We start from the raw sequence: 17,742 nt of genomic DNA, 5'->3' as shown, positions 1-17,742 counted from the left end.
GCTGAATGTGCTCGAGCCAGACCCGATCACAGGAAAGCTGCAGACTCTTTTATTGTAGAACTACAATGGATGCTCCATGTAGCAGCTTTATTGGACTACACAGCCGTGAGCGTTTGAGCCACCAGAGCCAGAATCAAATTTGAAACCAGAGAACGCTGACCTGCCCAAATATCAACCTCATTTTTATTTGTTTTTTCCAACAAGTACAAAACTATGTAACTCCTATGTACTGGCGGGGCCAGTGCTAAGAGTTGCTCCACTGAATCATCCAGCAGGCTTTTAGCATGATTTTACTGCTGAGATCTTTCAGTAACTAGACCTATGTAATTTGCCTGATGAAGGTCTACTTACTGAAACATCGCAATATGAAAATCATTATTCTGCACGTTAGACAGTGTGTAGGAGTTTTTCTGCATCTTGCTCACCCCTCCTCTATGCACCTGTTTGGAAATAGATGTGCAAAGTGTTCCTTTGTTGAATGTACGACATAATTTCCAGTCTCTAACAAGTGTTTTCTAACATGTAGAACGTGTTTAGATGTAAATCTCAGATTTTACTTCTGCTGTGTTTACTTTGTGCACCTTGGTACTTTACTTGCATCTTTGATAATCCAAATCTACTGACCTGGGAGCTAAGTAATGAAATGCTGTGGACGGAAACTGCAACTGAAACTGCAATAATACCCAATTGTGCCACCTAATTAAATTCTATCAGTTTTAGTATACGCTTTTTTGCTGCTGTACCTCACACATAAACTGATGCAGGCAGCTGTAGACCAGCGACTCCACTGTCTTTGGAGTAAAATGTTATTGTCGATGCAGTCTGGTAGCTTAAAAATAATGGCAGAAAAAGGTTGTCTGATGTTATGGTGAAGTGGAGTAAATATTCTAAATGTAGTGAACACTTAAACTGATATTGATTTTTTTAGGCAGCCCAAACAAACAAACAAACAAACAATGCAATGTTTGCTCAGCACTGTTTCCTTTTATGTATGTGACGTGGGACTGCTCGATTATGGAAAATCATAATCACGATTATTTTTGGTCAAAATTGAAATCATGATTATGCGCTGCACGTGATGACATAATGTTCACGTGACGGCACGTAATGTCTGTCGCTACATGGTCGCACGTTTACAATTCTCCTCTGCTCTCTGTATCAAATAGAGGAGAGGAGGGGACGGTATTGCACATGCACGGCTTTCGTAGAAGACAAAATAACATCTCAAGGCGTCCGTGACCAAAAATCGTTTACCCTCGATTTCACTAATTTTGAAATCGCTTGACCTCAAAATTGTAATCGCAATCACCAGACGATTAATTGCACAGCCTTAACGTGACGTGAGGTTTTTCTACCGTGAGGTTATTGTAAACAGACACTGTGATTCGGTCTATAGAACATTTCAAACAACATAAACAGTCTAAATGGATCCTTTTGTATTTCCAGCTGACAGGAAGTAAACATGGACCTAAACTGTTGCCTAGCAATGCAATTCCAGTCTGTCTATGAAATTACCACCCTGAGGTGATCATAAAAACAGTTTTATCTTTAAGGTAAATCAAACATTTTACACTGCTTTAACATGCCTGTAAGAATAACAAGTGTGTCCACTTTTAACACTGACGATGTGAAAATGAAATGAAAACATGAGATGTGGCCAAACAGGTCTAGACGCTGAAGGAAAAAAGCCTGTACCTGGCATCTGCCCAAACATATCGGCCAATCCCCCGAGAGTCTCCCTGTCCAGCTTCATTCTGTTGGGCATGAAGGGGCTTTCCAAGAAGAAGTCCATCCTCATCCCCTGAGACATGGGTGCTGGGATGAAAACACCCAAATCCTGCAGGAACACACACAACAGAGCTGGTGTCATGATTACAAGTTCGACCCTGAACGTAACTTGGATTTCTAATATTAACTCAGACAGTCCCACACTTCACACTAAACCACATCATTATTATCACACCCCCAACTTAATTACATCCTGTGCATTCTTTATTGTTGGACAACTTACTGCTGACTCACTCTGTTCACAATAAGTTGTCTGCTGGTGTAAAGAAACTGCATCTTTGTGAGGTGACAGGTTATAATGTTACACATGTATTTATGGAGCCCTGGAACGCATGCACGCCTCGACCTCAGCCCCTGATGTTGGACATTAACTATTAATCATCCCTGAATGTGGGCGATCTAAACAATGAGCACCATTATTTCCCCCAGACTCACTTTCACTGCATCCTGACGGATCTGGTTAATCGTCTTTGGTCCGTTGTCGATGAAAGCCTTGCGGGGGACCCAGTTGTTTTCTCGCAGTTCCACTGTGTCTTGCAGCAGGAAGCGGATCCTTGCGGGCAACTCCTTGTTGTTCATTAAGGATCGCATACGGCCAAAATACTGATCCATTAAAGACTGGAGAGAGTGTGGAGAGAGGAGGGGAGTGAGGACAGGCAGAGATTGAACATACAGCAGTACAGTGTAAATAATTGCTTTTTAAAATTCATCATATTTCTGGCAGTCTTTTTGGGATGTGTTAATTGCACATGTTCATTTGGCGATAACAATGAAAACACAGTTTACAGATGTGCACTACGTAAAAGCGTAAATAACTGGCTGACACATGAACAGGTCATACTTTGACACACATTGTCCTTGTGAGTTGAATCTGACATGTTGTTCCACACACACACACACACACACACACACACACACACACACACACACACACACACAGCCACATACAGATAGTTGTGGTGCCATTAAAAGGATGGAGCTGTTACCTTTGCTTTCTCATGGTCGAGTCTCGGCCCCACTGTTCTCATTATCTGACAGAGGCACTCCAGATCCTCCCCCATATCCTTGAGCTGGACTCTCTTCTTCTTTTCCAGAAGCTTCAGAGAAGAAGAGGGAGGCAGATGGTCATACGAGATACTCTGCTTTCATGGAAGTATGCAGTACTTGATTCCAACACTTGATGTTCAGTCTCACAAAACAGAAAAAAAGTGCCTTCAAAAATATTCCAAGGAAACAAATATCAAACAAAACAACAAGACAAGGTGCACGTACTGTTTTGATGCACTTATGAAGGATAGATTCGTGGATGAGGTCGAGTTTGCCAAGTTCCCCGATGAATTTAATGTTGCCAAGCATCTTAATCTTGGCAATGGCACGCTGCTCCTCCTCCTCAGAAGTAAGAGGGTTGTCATGTTTGTCATAGACTGAGAGAGAGGAGGAGCAGGAGTTAGTAGTGGAGAGGCTAAAAGATATCACACCTCCTACAAATGACACAAAAGCACAAACTTACTTTCAACATTTCTGGTGCGGTTCTCAAATTCATCTTGAAGTTTGGAAATCAGCAGTCTTCTGAAGGTCTAAAAAATATTATCCACTGGTTAGATGGAGCTCACAAGAAATATTAAGGCAAAGCATGTGCACAGAAGCACAGGTTACAAGAGATCAGCGACAGAAAGACTTTTGTGTTAGGGCGGATTTATAGTTGGTCTTCACCTCTACGCAGAGCCTACGCTGTTGTGAGCATTTATATTTGAGCGGTGGTGTGTCTGTGTCACTCTGCAGTAACACCTAGTCAGTGATGGGATTTCTGTAAAGTGCTGTTAAGTCTGACTGATTCAAAACACACTTAAAACACACATTAAACGTGGCTAAATAGCGGCATTTTTTTTTTCAAGTACGCAAACTCGCTTCATAATAACTCACAAGATTTACAGCTTAAGCACTTGTTTTTTGCTAACGTTATTAGCACAAGCCTATGGCACTTTACATTGTATAAATTAGCCTAGCAGCTAGAGGAGTTTCCTCTACTCATATGAAGTCTGGAACAACAGCAACATTTTATGAAGGTAATGTCATAAAATTCGGCTCAATTGACCTATGGCTAAGTCCCGCCCTCAAACGCGATGAGCCAATCACAGTGTGTATAGCCATTCCCATACACTCGGACATTCTCTGCCTGGACGTTCATTGAAATGCATTACAGAAAGTCAGTTTTGTTCGGTTTTATGAGCTTTTTCGGATATTTGAAGTTTAAAAATGGTCAAACGGTGTGCATGGGGTACATGCAACTCTGACACAAGGTATCCTGAGAGGCTGGGCGACCAGGTGTATTTTTTACACTTTAAACCACATCTCAACCGAGAAAAGTGTCTCCTTTGGATAAAGTTGTGTGGTAACGTTAGACCACAACATCAACTCAACGTGAATAAGATTAACAATGATGTCTACATCTGTTCTAAGGTAAGTCAACATTGTGTTTGAGGCAACATATTGTCACTTTGCTGGAAAGAAATATAAAGTTATCTTTAACATCTCTAGCTAACGTTAGCTAAAGTTAGCCTAACGTTAGCTCCTAGCTGCGTTGTTCATCATGTCACCTTGTTTGCTGGGAGTTCATTAGCCTATTTTGTTCTAGTTTTGTACTTTGGTGATGGTACATCATTGTTAGCTGTTGTCCAAAGGGCTCTAGTTAAGCTAACGTTAACTTCTGGAGCTTAGCTTCATTAACTTATCTGTAATGGCAGAGATAACAAAGGTTGGCAAACGTTATGCTGAATGATTCAGTGTAAATACTGTAGCACCAAACTAACGGAGAGACACTCTTGGTAAAGATGGTAAAAAGGCCGTTATCCTTTTCTCATATTCTGAGCCAAAAACCTTAACTTCAGTGGCACTTTAACTTGTTGTCTTTGATGGTGACGGCAACCAGATGCGGTTCACAAGCGTACACTGTGACCTGTAAATTTTGGCTTGTAATTTAAGCTTTTCATCGACCTTCTCAACAATAAAATGATGAATATATCCCTCCAATGCGTAGTTTAGGCCCTTCTGGTTACTTCTTAATGTCATCTGATCGTTATGTCCCCAAAAATCATCAATTGCCTCCTGCAAAATGCCGTGTACTGTGACACCTGCCATAGCGCCGGTCACTGAATGTTAATAGTTTGTTTGAGTGAGTGGAGGTGGGCGTGGCTTAGCCATAGGTCAATTGTAACTCACATTGTTAATCAACAAATTAACTGTTTTACACTAGACATGTCTTCCTCACTGGTACAACATGCTAACACAATTAGCACAAGCCTATGACATTTAATACTGTATAAATTTGCCTAAGGGCTAGCAGAATTTTCCTCTACTCGTATGAAGCCAGGATAAATCTCACACAAGACTTAAAATGTCATTTTGTGGAGGCTTCGTCTTTAAATGTCCTGCTTCTTATCTGTCAAATAAAATTAAAAGGTTTGTTTAAAGTTAAAATCCCAGTTTAAAACCGAGTTGTAGTGAGGTTTTAGTAACAACAACAATATAATCATTAAGATAAACCATCAGCTTTAAAGTGGAAGAGTGGTACTGATGGCTTTCTTTATTTTAACTTTATTTATTAACATAAAATGGCAGTAGTGGTCTCAAGGAGGAAAACAAATGTACTCAAGGCTTGAATATCTACTGAACTACACAGCAAACCATGAAGAGGCTCACTTACTGTGCTCTGCTTTTGGGATGTTTGGATCTCAGATGAAGGGCCATCAAAGTTTGGTGCGTCCTCTGCCAAGCGCAGACATAGCTGAGCATAGAGTGAGCTATACTTCGGCTCTTCTAGGGCTTTGTCTACAATCTAAACCACAGCGAGGGAGGAGAGCAGAGGGAGAAACCAGAGAGGGACCACTCAGGTCATTAAAACGTGTATGAGTCACTGCGAGCAGCCTGCCAAGAATGGATGAACACATTTCCATTTAGCACAGGACCAAAGAATAAAAATGTACTCTCACCAGCAAGATGATTCCTTTAAGGACGAGTTTTGAATCTACGCCCACGTTCAGGAGCTCAAGGCATAGCTTGTCAAACTTCTCAGGCGTGAGTTTGTTGAGTATGCTGGAAAAATAAAAACAAGAAGGGGAAGAGGAGGGAGAGGCAGCCAGATAAGAAAGTCAGTACGATTATGAAAGATCAAGATGCTGGCAAGACACAGTGTTATCAAGAAGGTTTTCCCATATGTTTAGCTGCATGTGTAAATGTGCCTGAGTTCAATAGAACCACCTCAGCAGAAACAAATTCCATCCTGATTTAAAACACTTGCCTAGTTGCCCTCCCTCTAAGCTTCTGATCTCCTCCTTTATCGAGGTCGACACTCAATAAATTTAAAAGATATAAACGAAGTTACAGCACTCACATAAAATTAACAATGTTGATGACACTTATTTATTTAGCAGAGACTGGCCCACTAATACCAGGCTGCCTTCACTGAGGTCTGGAGCAGAACAATTCTACCTGTAAAACAGACTGTTGACTTCAAACTATTTCTGTCTGGAGATCCTGTGGAAAGCTGCAGGCAAAGTACATTTCATACAACCACCCAGGGCCTGACTACATAACAGAGTAGAGACAGTAAAACTTTATACAGGGCAAGTTGACTGGTCGGTCACTAGCCGGACAGCCAATCAGAGCCTGCGACATCAGAGCGCCATTCCTCTTGTTGGCAAAGGACCTGGACCTATGACTAATAAATTATAGGGAATTATTAGAGGTCCTATATTGTAAAAAATCTGATTTCCATGTGTGTCTGTTCTTGTAAAGCAGGTAATTGTGATACTTTATGGGGTTAATATAGCACCAATGCTCAAACCATTCGCAGATGTCGAAGATCAGACACCCTGACAATGAGATTACACCGGCCTTTTTCAGGAGGGGTGGGAGGGCTTGAAGGGACAGGCTATAATTGGAGTGTTTCAGACAGGGGGTGAATACAGGCATATTCAGGCAGTGTTGAACATTGTTTGAACATTAAAGCATGTAAACATGTTCTAGTAGAAACCCAAAGTTCAACTCTGAATCTGAATATGAGCAGACTACGGGACCTTTAACCATACTGACCGTTTCACGGCATCTCTAGCCTTTAAGGTTCTTGTTAAGCGGCCCAGGAAACTCAAAGACCGGCTGCGTGCGTTGAATCATCTCACATGATGCTACTCAGCCAATCAAATATGTGCATTCTGATAAGCATTGTGACTTGAATCAGTGACAGACACACAAAGAGACTTAAAAGCTGTGGTAAAGGCTTATACAGGGTTTAGATATTTCCACTGGTGTTGATTATAGAGAAATCTTATCTCTCACTAAGGTTGCAACAGTATGAGATTTTCATGGTACAATAACCGTCTCAGAAAACATTGCAATTTCACGGTTTTATAGAATTATTAATATTATCAGTCAGAATCACCCTTAAAGGAATTAAACAGAACAAACATTTTATTACTATAATTAAAACTTGGAACCATTTTTCAATGAAAGTATGAGTGAAAAATCTCCCTTTAAAAGGGAAATGTCCATATCACAGTATATCTTGAAACTATACAACTGCAACCCTATCTGTCACAGAAACATAAATTCTGCCTTGAAAAGCTGTTCACTCAGACTCATTAAATTATTGTTTTACACAGCATTACATGTCAGTCTTTCAAAAAATGATCCATCAACCATTTTATAATCCTTCGCCGCCTCAGCACTCACTCACACTTTTGGAGAAAGCTGCTGCATCACTTCATTTGCTGGGAGACGGTGCAGCAGAGCCAATTAATAATGATTTACAAATCCACAGGCTTTGTTTACTAAATCTTATTATCCACATTGGCTTCCTCTTCCTTTACTGGCTTTGTTTTTACAGAGCTGAGTGTGAGTCAGTTTTAGACACCTTCATTTTCTGATCAGGGATTAAGGAAAGTATGTCAACAACAAGAGGAATCACGCCCAGGAAATGGTGAGGACGGAGATCCAGAGGTTAACGTTTTTTATTTCAGTATATAATAAAACAGGGAAACAGCTTTGTGAGCTAAATATGGCTAAATTACTGTTCATAACATGTGCAGTAGTTTGTCTCATGTCTGAGCTCAGATAGCAGAGTCTACTGTTTGGCTCCTGTGTTGGCCACCAGCTAGCCTACATTCCTGAGGGAAACTCTGTCATCTCTTCATCTTTTCTGCTTGTAAACATCACCTGACACAGAGAGGAACAGGCCTGTAGCAAAGCACATGCCTAAGTGACTGCACAACTACACAATTCAACACTCTGTCCTTGTTCAACCCACAAAATCATCTTCTGTTTGTGAAGAAACGTTTCAAACAAACAGGAGTAGCAGAGAATCAGGCATGACACAACTGATGAACTTCCTAAACTCCTGATTGTCTTTAGCTCTTTTTATACAGACATCATTCTATAGAGCTGCTACCAGGTCCCTCCTTCATTCCTCCTTTGTATTTTTACACAGAACCAAACAATGGCCTGACATGACACAAAACAGCATCGCCCTTTAGTGTGACAAAGAACATACGCGTTGGCAGAGGGTTAGGAGCTCATGCACCCCATTGTTTGTGGACATTTGTGGCTGCTTCTTTGAGTTATCTGCCAACTGCTACATTTTATATCTCCTGCTGTGGGTCGCACACGACACGTCGTCAAAACCTACCAGTGTCATACCAGTGCCACCCATGATCCCGCCCTGCCCATTATCTTGTTTATACAGACATCTTTTCAGCACTCAGTCTGTTTCCAGTCACAGTTAAGTCGAGCTACAGTTACAGCTCGACTAGGACATTTAATTGGACTACTGTGCTTGTCCCAGTAGTATGCCTGACTCCGCTAAGATAAATGGAAATATGCCCTATTTCAGCTTGTTGGTGTTGGAGCTTTTTCCGGTTGAGCTATCACATTACAGACCAAACAATTGAGCATCGTCCAGCTGTTGCGCCAGTTTTTTTAAACAGGTCGCCATCCCGTGTTTTCCTCCTATGCATGTATTTTAAAATATTGAACTCTTACAGCTGACGCAGCATGAACTGTGTCTTCTTGTCCGTCCAAAAAGTCACGGCTCTGGATGTAGATTTCTCCATGTTGTTACCGGCTTCTTCTTCTGTTACACATTTAATGCTATTGGACTTCTGGGTCAAAGCCCGGGGCGCAAACTGCAGAGCATGCTCAGAGCGCCTCGGCCAGTTTGGGTCTGATTGACTGTATACATGCAGGAGGAATTCAACTCCCAATTACAATATCTGGGCGTGTTAGTCTGACTTTGATTTAGTACTATTTCAGTCAGACTAACATGTTTACATGGATTTTAAAAGTCTTGTTTTAGTCAGACTGTCACAATAAATCCATTTTCTCTATGTCATGCAAACATACTGACCGTTAGTACCTCTGCTCCCCGCTCACATGTGAGACAACTCTGTACCCCACACTGTGATCCTACATTTTATACAGGGCGGCAAGGCGGCATAGCAGCGTAAAATTCCAGCCTTGAAGAGGCAGTATACAGGGGGCTTTTGATAACTTCAGTAGAAGACTGAATAAAAAGAGCATTTAATGGAAGCTGAAATTGGATTTTTTTTTTTATTATAAACATCAACCTGACTTTAAGTCCTGTTACCTTTGTCCAAGACACCGTTCCAAATTTCAAGATCATTGTTTAAACATTTACTGGCATTTGTCTTCAAGGGAGCACTTCTGGCGATCCTGAATGAAATCTGGCAGCCACACCAACTAACTGTTTATCTGAGAGGTTCTGTAAAGTTGCCAAGAATCAGATTCTGAACAACTGAAACTGTTTAAAAACCGCTGAGCCACAAGTAGTCAGAATTCTAGGACAGTGCTTCTGTGTGAATCTGGATACAGAGTCAAGGAGGTTACAAAACATGTTTTGCCTTTCCTCCCTGGGGATGTATAATTAACTCTTCAAATATGCACAAAGGCTTGAACCTTACCCCCTCACTTTCCTGAAGATTGCATCGTGTCGCTCTTTTTCGTTGCTGGAGTTGACATCTCGTCTAGTGCTTCGTGAAGGAACCCATCTCTGAACGCTTTGCCCTGGGGTTTTCCCCAGGAACTCGCTGAGGCAGAACAGAGAGAAAGAGACTGAGTATCACAGACTCTGGTGACCTCATGGTCGGTGGAGAAAAACACACAAATGCCTGCAGTGACGGCACGCTCACGCTACAAATGCTGCACTTCCAGGTCTTTTAACTTGAGTCCAACTTACACAGAAGAGACACAATGAGAAAAAAAAAATCTCCTTTTTGCTACATCTTACTGTTTATTTCAAATGAAATTCAGGTGTTGAATGTAAAAATCTTTGTCAGTGACGTTTCACATGAGTCTAAATGCTTTGTTGCCATTATTAGACCTTTAAACATGTTCCTCCCTTTTCACCCTTTGTTGTAAAATAACCCCAGACTGCCTGGTTGGTAAACAGGTGTGTGCTATATCTGCAGTTGACTGACATCATGTTACAGGACTTCTGGCTATTCAAATCAAGTTTCCTGGAATTCAGGCCATTTAAACAACAAAGTTGTCTCATCCATTTTTCTACAGTGGGAAGGAAACTAAGAGTGCCTTTGTGCTAATAATGAAACCCCCAAACATTAAATGTGCTCTAAGGAAATTCCTGATGACGCACCTGTTGCCGACAGTCTTGGGATAGTGCTGAGGTGCACCCCTACCACCTCCTCCCCCCGAAGAAGCACTGCAGAAGCAAAAACATAGAGGTGATCAAGTCAGGTTCCTGCAACACTGCACAAGATGGAATGAGTCTTTACCTCAGAGGAGAAAAGATTAAATGTTCTGCTTATTCATTTATTCAACCTTCATTTAAGCTGAAGACACAAAGGAAACAAGTCCTGGCTCACGATGAATTTACATTTCAAAAAAAAACAAACAAAAAAAACCTCCAAAAATGCACAACAAGAAAACTAATCTGGACGAATACAAAACAATAAACCATAAAGATACAAAATGTATTTTGCTTATTACCACTGAACGCGTTACAGATTGTACTACTAACTATGTATCCTAACATTAATCACTGTCAGAAAACCAATAAACCATTGACTTCAGCTGAAAGTGGAATCTAAATTGGCCTGACTAACAGCTTTATGAATAAACATGGCATGATGTGTTTTCAAGTGACTGTCTCAATCAGTTGTTGGAGAGCCAGAGATGCAGTTTCAAGAATGACAATGCACACACTCATAGAACAACGCCAAATGCAGCACGTTTAAGGGCCCTGACACACCTAGACAATGGTCAGCCATCGGTCAACGTCAAGCCATTGGGCTTAGTTTTTGCGGTGTTTTCTGTGCCACTGGAACTAGTCTGCACTTGCTGGCTTTTTTTTGGGCTGATTCGGCATGTTGAATTGGCGTCGGAGACAGTGGAGCCTGTCGGCGAATGAAATCGCTCAGATTGGCAATTCAGCTCAGTGCACGAGAAAAAGAACAGAGGTGAGGAACGCAAACAAACGACTAAAGTCAAGAGGGGGTGAGCTGAAACAAAGATGTTATATAAGAAAGGGATGCACAACGTTTTTCCCCAATATAAAACAACTTTTGGAATGAAATACAATACTTTTCACTGTACAAAATATCCATTCATTGTTTAAAGTAAGAAAAAGCATGATGACGAATTCTCATAGTTAATTTCAAAGCAGATAGTGCTGATATCATAATGCATCCCTAATATTAGGCATGATTTTTAGCAGAATTGTTTGTTTTGTTGTTCACTGTGCCACGATAAATGTTCCTTCAACTTCAGGTTGTGTTATTAATGTGCTAACTGGCAAACAAGCGTCTTCAGGGGCCGTACACATGCCGCCTTTATTTGCGCCCTCAAATTCAATGTTTTCAATGCAGACGTGTGGCAGGTGTGCTCAAACGCCGCAGCAATGACGTTGCAGCACGCACACGTTCCCGGGTGCCTATTTTCCAGGGTGCTATGGCTGCACCCTGAAATAACCTGAGATCAACTTTTGGAACACAGCAGCACGTCATGTGACGAGGACCAACCAATCACAGCTGACAGATATCTTTACATAAATATAAGAAAAGATGTTCATCATGTTAGCGCAGAGCTGTCAGAGCTTTACATCTGTCTCACAGACAACAGGCCAACACACAAACAGAAGATCAGCTCCGCACTCTGGATTTCAGGTAAATGTGCTGTGATACAGTATGTGTGGACATTTCTTAGCAAACTCAGATGCAACCTGCTGCCATGCTCTTCAAAGCTGGTATATCTAAAGACACAAGAGAAGCACCCAGCGCCTGACCTTACGTTCTCCAGGCGGCTAAAGATGCAGCATACATGCTAGCTGGCTGTAGTCTTTGCAGTGTGCAACTTTTTGGCTGAGGCAATCAGGCGATATGAGGCGACACAACAGTCTGATTTTGTTGATGTTGTTTGATGTTGGTTTGTGTGTCTGGGCCTGAAGGTGATGGCGTCTGCATAACTGCACCAGTCAGTTAAGTGAGTAATAATTTCTCATCAAATGAACTCGTAATTTGATCAGGATTAATTTGGTTTCCTGTTACGCAGCTTGCAATTTTTTATGCTTCCAAGTTTTAGTGGGGCAGTGTCAGCTGAAGGTTTATTTTCTTTTTTGACAGCTATGGGACTTCACTAAAATTTTGAGATCAAACAAATCTTTAATTCTTGTGAAGAATGTATTATTGATGAACCCAATCTTAAGAGTTTCCGATTTAATGCTCATAAATGAGTTATTGTCGTTTTCAATCTGCTTTATATTGTTTTGTATCATTTCATTTCTTTTTTAAGTGCCGTGCATGATGACTCTTCGTTTGTTTATTGATTGGTTTTAAATGTCTTTGTTCATGTTCTGCATCACTGGAAATAAACTGAGGGAGACCCTCATTTTCAGGTTTCAGAGTCTTAACAAAGGTTTGAATAAATGAAGGTTGTGGAACTTGTAATTAGTGTTTATGATCCCCGTCAGTTTTCTGTCATGATCTTAGATAACTAATTGGATGGAACATAACATCACTTAAATGACAGAAACATTATATGAAGTATAAATGTCAGGGCAATGTGCAGAGTTCCGGGTGCAGTGGAAAAGCAGAACAGACTGTACTTCACACTGAGTGCCCTACTGCTGCTCTTTGATCATACACATCATGGTCTATTAATATTCAAATTTTCATGACAGTGCGTTAAAGCGCAAGTTCATGCAGCACATCTGCTGGTGACTGGGACGGATTATTGGTAAATACAAGCTGTGTTAATTTATATTCAAGATATCTTTTAATTAGGAGTTTTAAATGATCAACAAATTTTCCGACTGCCATATAATGTGAGAAAGTTTCCGGAACCCTCTGAGAAGGTGCACAATCAGGTCCTGATCACACAGAAAGAGTTAAAACAGCTGGAGGCGTCTTTTTGTAATAGTTTTTAATGATAATGAAGCTTTTTACTTGCTGTTTTTGCGCTCTAGGTGCCTGGACTTTTTTGACGGAGCGCTCTGACCTCCTCGAGTTAAATAAAATTCAACTCAGACCAAAAAAGCGCTCCACATCATCTCTGCTTTCCCCCCCGATTGTCCTATGGGATGGTTTGAGAGGCAGACCTTCTGTGGTGGTCACGACAACAAGTTTACATTTGGTAAAAAATGGGGGAGAAAGTGGTGGTAGCAGTTGCTGGATACCCAGAGCTGCACGTCTTTACCGTCTCCCTCCCGTCCAGATTAGTAGCAAGCAACTAATTACTGAAAATAAAAATAGTGTAGTTTTAGCGAGCCAAAATCAACAGTAGATTGATTACACAGGAAGATTAGGAGTGAGGAGGTAATGGGTGGTTGACTTGCAACAATAAAAAGGCACAGCAAGCGCTTTTTTTTTTTTTTTTTTTTTTAACTAGCGGCGTTCAGTTTTTAAAAAAGGCAGTGAGGTGCACCTTGTGTTTTACAAACTGCGAAACACTTTCTGTGTGATCAGGACCTTGACTGCAAACTTAAATCTCCCACGGTAATTTATTTGTTCAACATAAAGTATCTCAGAGCATTTGAAGCCTCAGTCTTATTAAGACTTAACCCATTATGTGAGACAGTGACTCTGTACACTGTGAACAGGGTGAGAGCTGCCGCCACCAATATTCAACCAACAGGACAGAAATCCTCCCTGAGGCTCATTATGTCTACCCTGCCCCCCTTTACAAAAGGTTTCACAAAGAGAAGTATCTGACAGCCATTTTAAGCCTTCCCACATCCTGCTTTGTTCTACAAGGCCGGAAGTTCCTGCCTAAAAACACCAGCAGAGGGCTAACCATGGAAAAAAAGAGAAAAGAAAATCCTTGTTGTTATTGTCTGCTCAAGCTTTGCTTTATTACCTGAAACGAGAAGCACCCCCTTCTGCAATCACACTCTCCACTTTGGCGGCTTGACAATGAAGAATACTCAAAAGAATAAGAATAATAGGAAGGGATGGGGAAAACGGTGCTGAGGAGGAGAAAAGGGAGGCAATTAGTCACTGCATGGGGGTTGGGGAAAACAATGCATATTCACAGGATCATAATTAGCTCTGACTTCATTAACAAAGAGGGCATGATGAGTTTATCATCATTATTTATGGAAGTCAGTCAGATAACTTAGCCTGGTAAACAACTCAGTAGCCAGATCTTTGTTGGAGGCCTTACATCTAGTGAAAATCAAATTAGCACCCCACTAGCTTGAGTAAATTGGACACGATGTGCTACACGCTAACATTAGCATTTATAGTTGAGCAGTGAAGTTTGTCACGATGACAACAGATACCAAAATGTTGATTTTTGTGTTTCGTCTTTGCTTCAACAAAGCAACGGTGCGTCAGCTAACGTTAACCGGCTAAAAGCAACTGACCAGCTAGCTAGTTTGCTAAATCCGTAAGTTAGCTACGTCACGACACTGGTCAGATGTTTACCACGTTTGAGGACAATTATTTTTAACGTTTTGCAAAACATTTAGCCAGGCGAGTGACGTCGCGTGGAGGTAAATGTTTGCAGTTACATTGGGATGGTGTTGCTGTCTGATCCGAGATGCCCTGCGGTGGTTTGCTGTTTAGATCGAAAACAGGTGTAGCCTGCGAACCTAACGTTACCGTTATGCAGTGAATTGGGGCAGGGCAGCGTGGTTAGCCGCTAATGTTTCCACTCGGCTGTGTTCTTATCGCCATCCCATCAAGGCTCAGGCTGAACATCGGGATTAAAGGCCAGTTTTGAGGCGATCGTTGCCTGAATCCGGTGCAAGTTAACGGGACACTCGTTAAATTACATGACATGTAATAGAAGCGTTCAGTTTCCTGCAAATACTAGTTGAGAGTAGCTAGGCGACGACGCCATTTTCTACTCGAATGTAAATCAGCTGAGCAGTCGGTAAGCTAGGCTATCTGCCGGCTCCTGAGCTGATCTGCCACGGTTAGCTTCATCTGTTAGTGTTTTAGCAGGCTAAGTTAGCTAGCAGAAGCCATTTTGGATGAGCCGGTGCGGTCTGGTGAGGAAGGAAAATCTGCCTTACCTTTACCAAAGCAACTTCAGTTTTGTGTTGTTGTGTGACTACCAACGAAGAAATGAGACGGTTGTAAAAGAAAAAACGGGGTATGCGACGGGTATCAGGAGAGAGAAGAGCAGAAAGATGACCGCACAAACACACACATCAGTCCCCTGCCTGCTGCCTGGCTTGTTTGCGTTAGCTAGCTGCTGCTGGAGACGCTTGATAGCTGGCTGCCTTATGGGGACACAGGAGCCAACGATTTGCATTGGTCACGTATTTTGTTGTCATGTAGATCCCGACCAATCACATTAGAGATATCTTTTTAAGGCGTTTCCAGTAATCCGTATTACCCAATGGGAGGCATCTTGAGGCAAAAGAGCCCGCCCCCTTCAGTGGATTGACACTCAATTTAACATCTGCAGTGCAGGAAAAGGTTCTGGTTATTTTTCACAAATTAAAGAAGATAAAGGCGTTAAATTACTACTGAGTGCAGGTTAGGTTATTATTCATTTTGAAATTATTTATTTGTTTTATAATGATGAATTCGGCATATGTTTAAAAACATCCTTACTCATATTTATTTATCATATGGGCTGAATTTGTTCAAGAAAAAAAAAGTTGTAAATAAGTCCTATAAATGAGCATTATACACCTTGTAAACTTTAAGTTTGCACACATTGAAATAAAATGATTTAGATTTTTTTCATTTTATTTCAATATTTGGATTATATTATCTGATATGAGATATATTATCTAGTCATTATTTTATTATTTTATGGGATACAGAATATCTTTGTCAACAGTAGGGTTGCAGCAGTGTTTTAAACTATACCACAGTCTCAGTATTGGCAGTTATCATATACTGTGCACATCTGCTGATCTACAAAAGAATGCAATTTAGATTGAGAAACTCACCTTTATTCTCTTTATTTTCAAAAATGAGATTCCACACATACATCTATTAAAAAAAAAACTTGTTGTAAGTTTCAATTGTAATAAAGCCTTTGTTTACCCAAAACAAAACAAAAAAAATCAGGCCACTTAAACTGATGATAATAATAATAATAGTTTTGAACTGTGAAACTGGTATTTTCTGTGACTGTGATCCTACCATGAAAATTACAGCCCTAGTCAACAGACTTAAGCCGTAGAAAACCAGAAGTTTCAGTAAAGGTTAAAATCCTATTTGTTTGGCAGGGATCACATCAAAAAAGGTAACCAGAGTGGGGCATAAAAACTTTTGTGGCAAGTTTATATTTTATTTGTCTAGAGCAGGAAAGATTGGTATGCACAGTAAACATATATTAAAGGTCCAGTGTTTAGGATTTAGGAGTAAATATTGGTAGAAATTGAGTATAAATATGTTCTTTAGTGTATAATCACCTGAAAATAAGGATTGTTGTGTTTTCATTACCTGATAATGAGCTGTTTATATCTACATAGGAAGCAGGTCCTCGTAGATAGAGACATTCATGTTTTCACATCAGCCACCACACTTAGCAGCCTGTCTGTGACGAGAGCGATGAAGAATATTGCTTTTTTAAAATGTCAAATTGCTTTATTCAGGTTTTTTCTGGTTCAAATCACCAGGTCTGTTTGTTTTTAGAGAGGAAGAGACCTCTGTGGATAATACGGCTCCCAGTAAAAACTTGCTCAACATCTGGATCTTAACTTATCAGGGAAAAAAGCTCACAGCTGAGCAGCTAGTGGGCCGTCTCCAACATGCCAGACGGCATCTGAAAAACATTGTTTTGTAACTTGAAAATGTTTACACAGTGTTTTTAGTGGTTTAAATCACCAGATCTTTTTGTTCTGCAGAGGAAGAGACTTCTGTGGATAATTCAGCTCCTGGTAAATCTTTCCTCAACAATGAACACTGAAGGAATTCTAAGCGGGAGAAGGTTCACTGCTGAATCCCCCTAAATTTTACACACTGCTCTTTTAAATATCTTTATATGTTTAAATCAGTAAGTTCAGCCCTGTATATAAATGGGCTAGGCGTGTGTACACTGTGTGTGATATAATGATATAATAGGATATAATTTCTGCCCCGAGTGTTTCCATCATCTGTTACAGTGAAGCGGATCATCATGATGCAAAATCTCTATTTCTTTTTTAATGTCATCAGCCTGATTTAATTTTACTTGCCTGGCCCAATCTCCCTTGTTTACCACATTAACCATATATTCAGAGGCACTTAATGCCCTAAACATAGTTCACGTTTAATTCAATGGGATCAATACTTGGCATGAATCATATAAAGAAAGGAAAAAAGTATAAATTAGTTTCAGGGTTCAGACTGCAGGTGGTAATGAAGGTATTATGATCCATCAGAGCAGACACAAGCAACTACCTTATAATGTGCTTAGGGACTGTTCTTTATTTATCAGAGGAGGTGGGTGGCTGGGCTGTGACCTCCCTGAAGCTACAAATATTTT

At 40.7% G+C, this 17,742-nt stretch overlaps 1 protein-coding gene across 1 annotated transcript in view; it reads right to left on the bottom strand.

Moving 5' to 3' along the window:
* eif4g2b (eukaryotic translation initiation factor 4, gamma 2b) overlaps positions 1-17,742 on the bottom strand; it is a 28,403-nt gene that overhangs the window by 6,808 nt on the left and 3,853 nt on the right. The window contains exons 2-11 of the mRNA XM_049574941.1: positions 14,167-14,275; positions 10,451-10,516; positions 9,759-9,884; positions 5,778-5,880; positions 5,492-5,623; positions 3,299-3,365; positions 3,061-3,212; positions 2,775-2,885; positions 2,224-2,406; positions 1,696-1,837 (exon numbers count right to left, since the gene is read on the bottom strand). Coding sequence (XP_049430898.1) covers positions 1,696-1,837; positions 2,224-2,406; positions 2,775-2,885; positions 3,061-3,212; positions 3,299-3,365; positions 5,492-5,623; positions 5,778-5,880; positions 9,759-9,884; positions 10,451-10,516; positions 14,167-14,275 — 1,191 coding nt within the window. The remainder of the gene's footprint in view (positions 1-1,695; positions 1,838-2,223; positions 2,407-2,774; positions 2,886-3,060; positions 3,213-3,298; positions 3,366-5,491; positions 5,624-5,777; positions 5,881-9,758; positions 9,885-10,450; positions 10,517-14,166; positions 14,276-17,742) is intronic.

This window comes from Epinephelus fuscoguttatus, linkage group LG4, assembly GCF_011397635.1.
Source record: "Epinephelus fuscoguttatus linkage group LG4, E.fuscoguttatus.final_Chr_v1".
Classification (NCBI taxonomy): Eukaryota; Metazoa; Chordata; class Actinopteri; order Perciformes; family Serranidae; genus Epinephelus; species Epinephelus fuscoguttatus.
The sequence above is the reverse complement of the archived record's forward strand: the minus strand, read 5'-3'. Positions and strand labels throughout refer to the sequence as shown.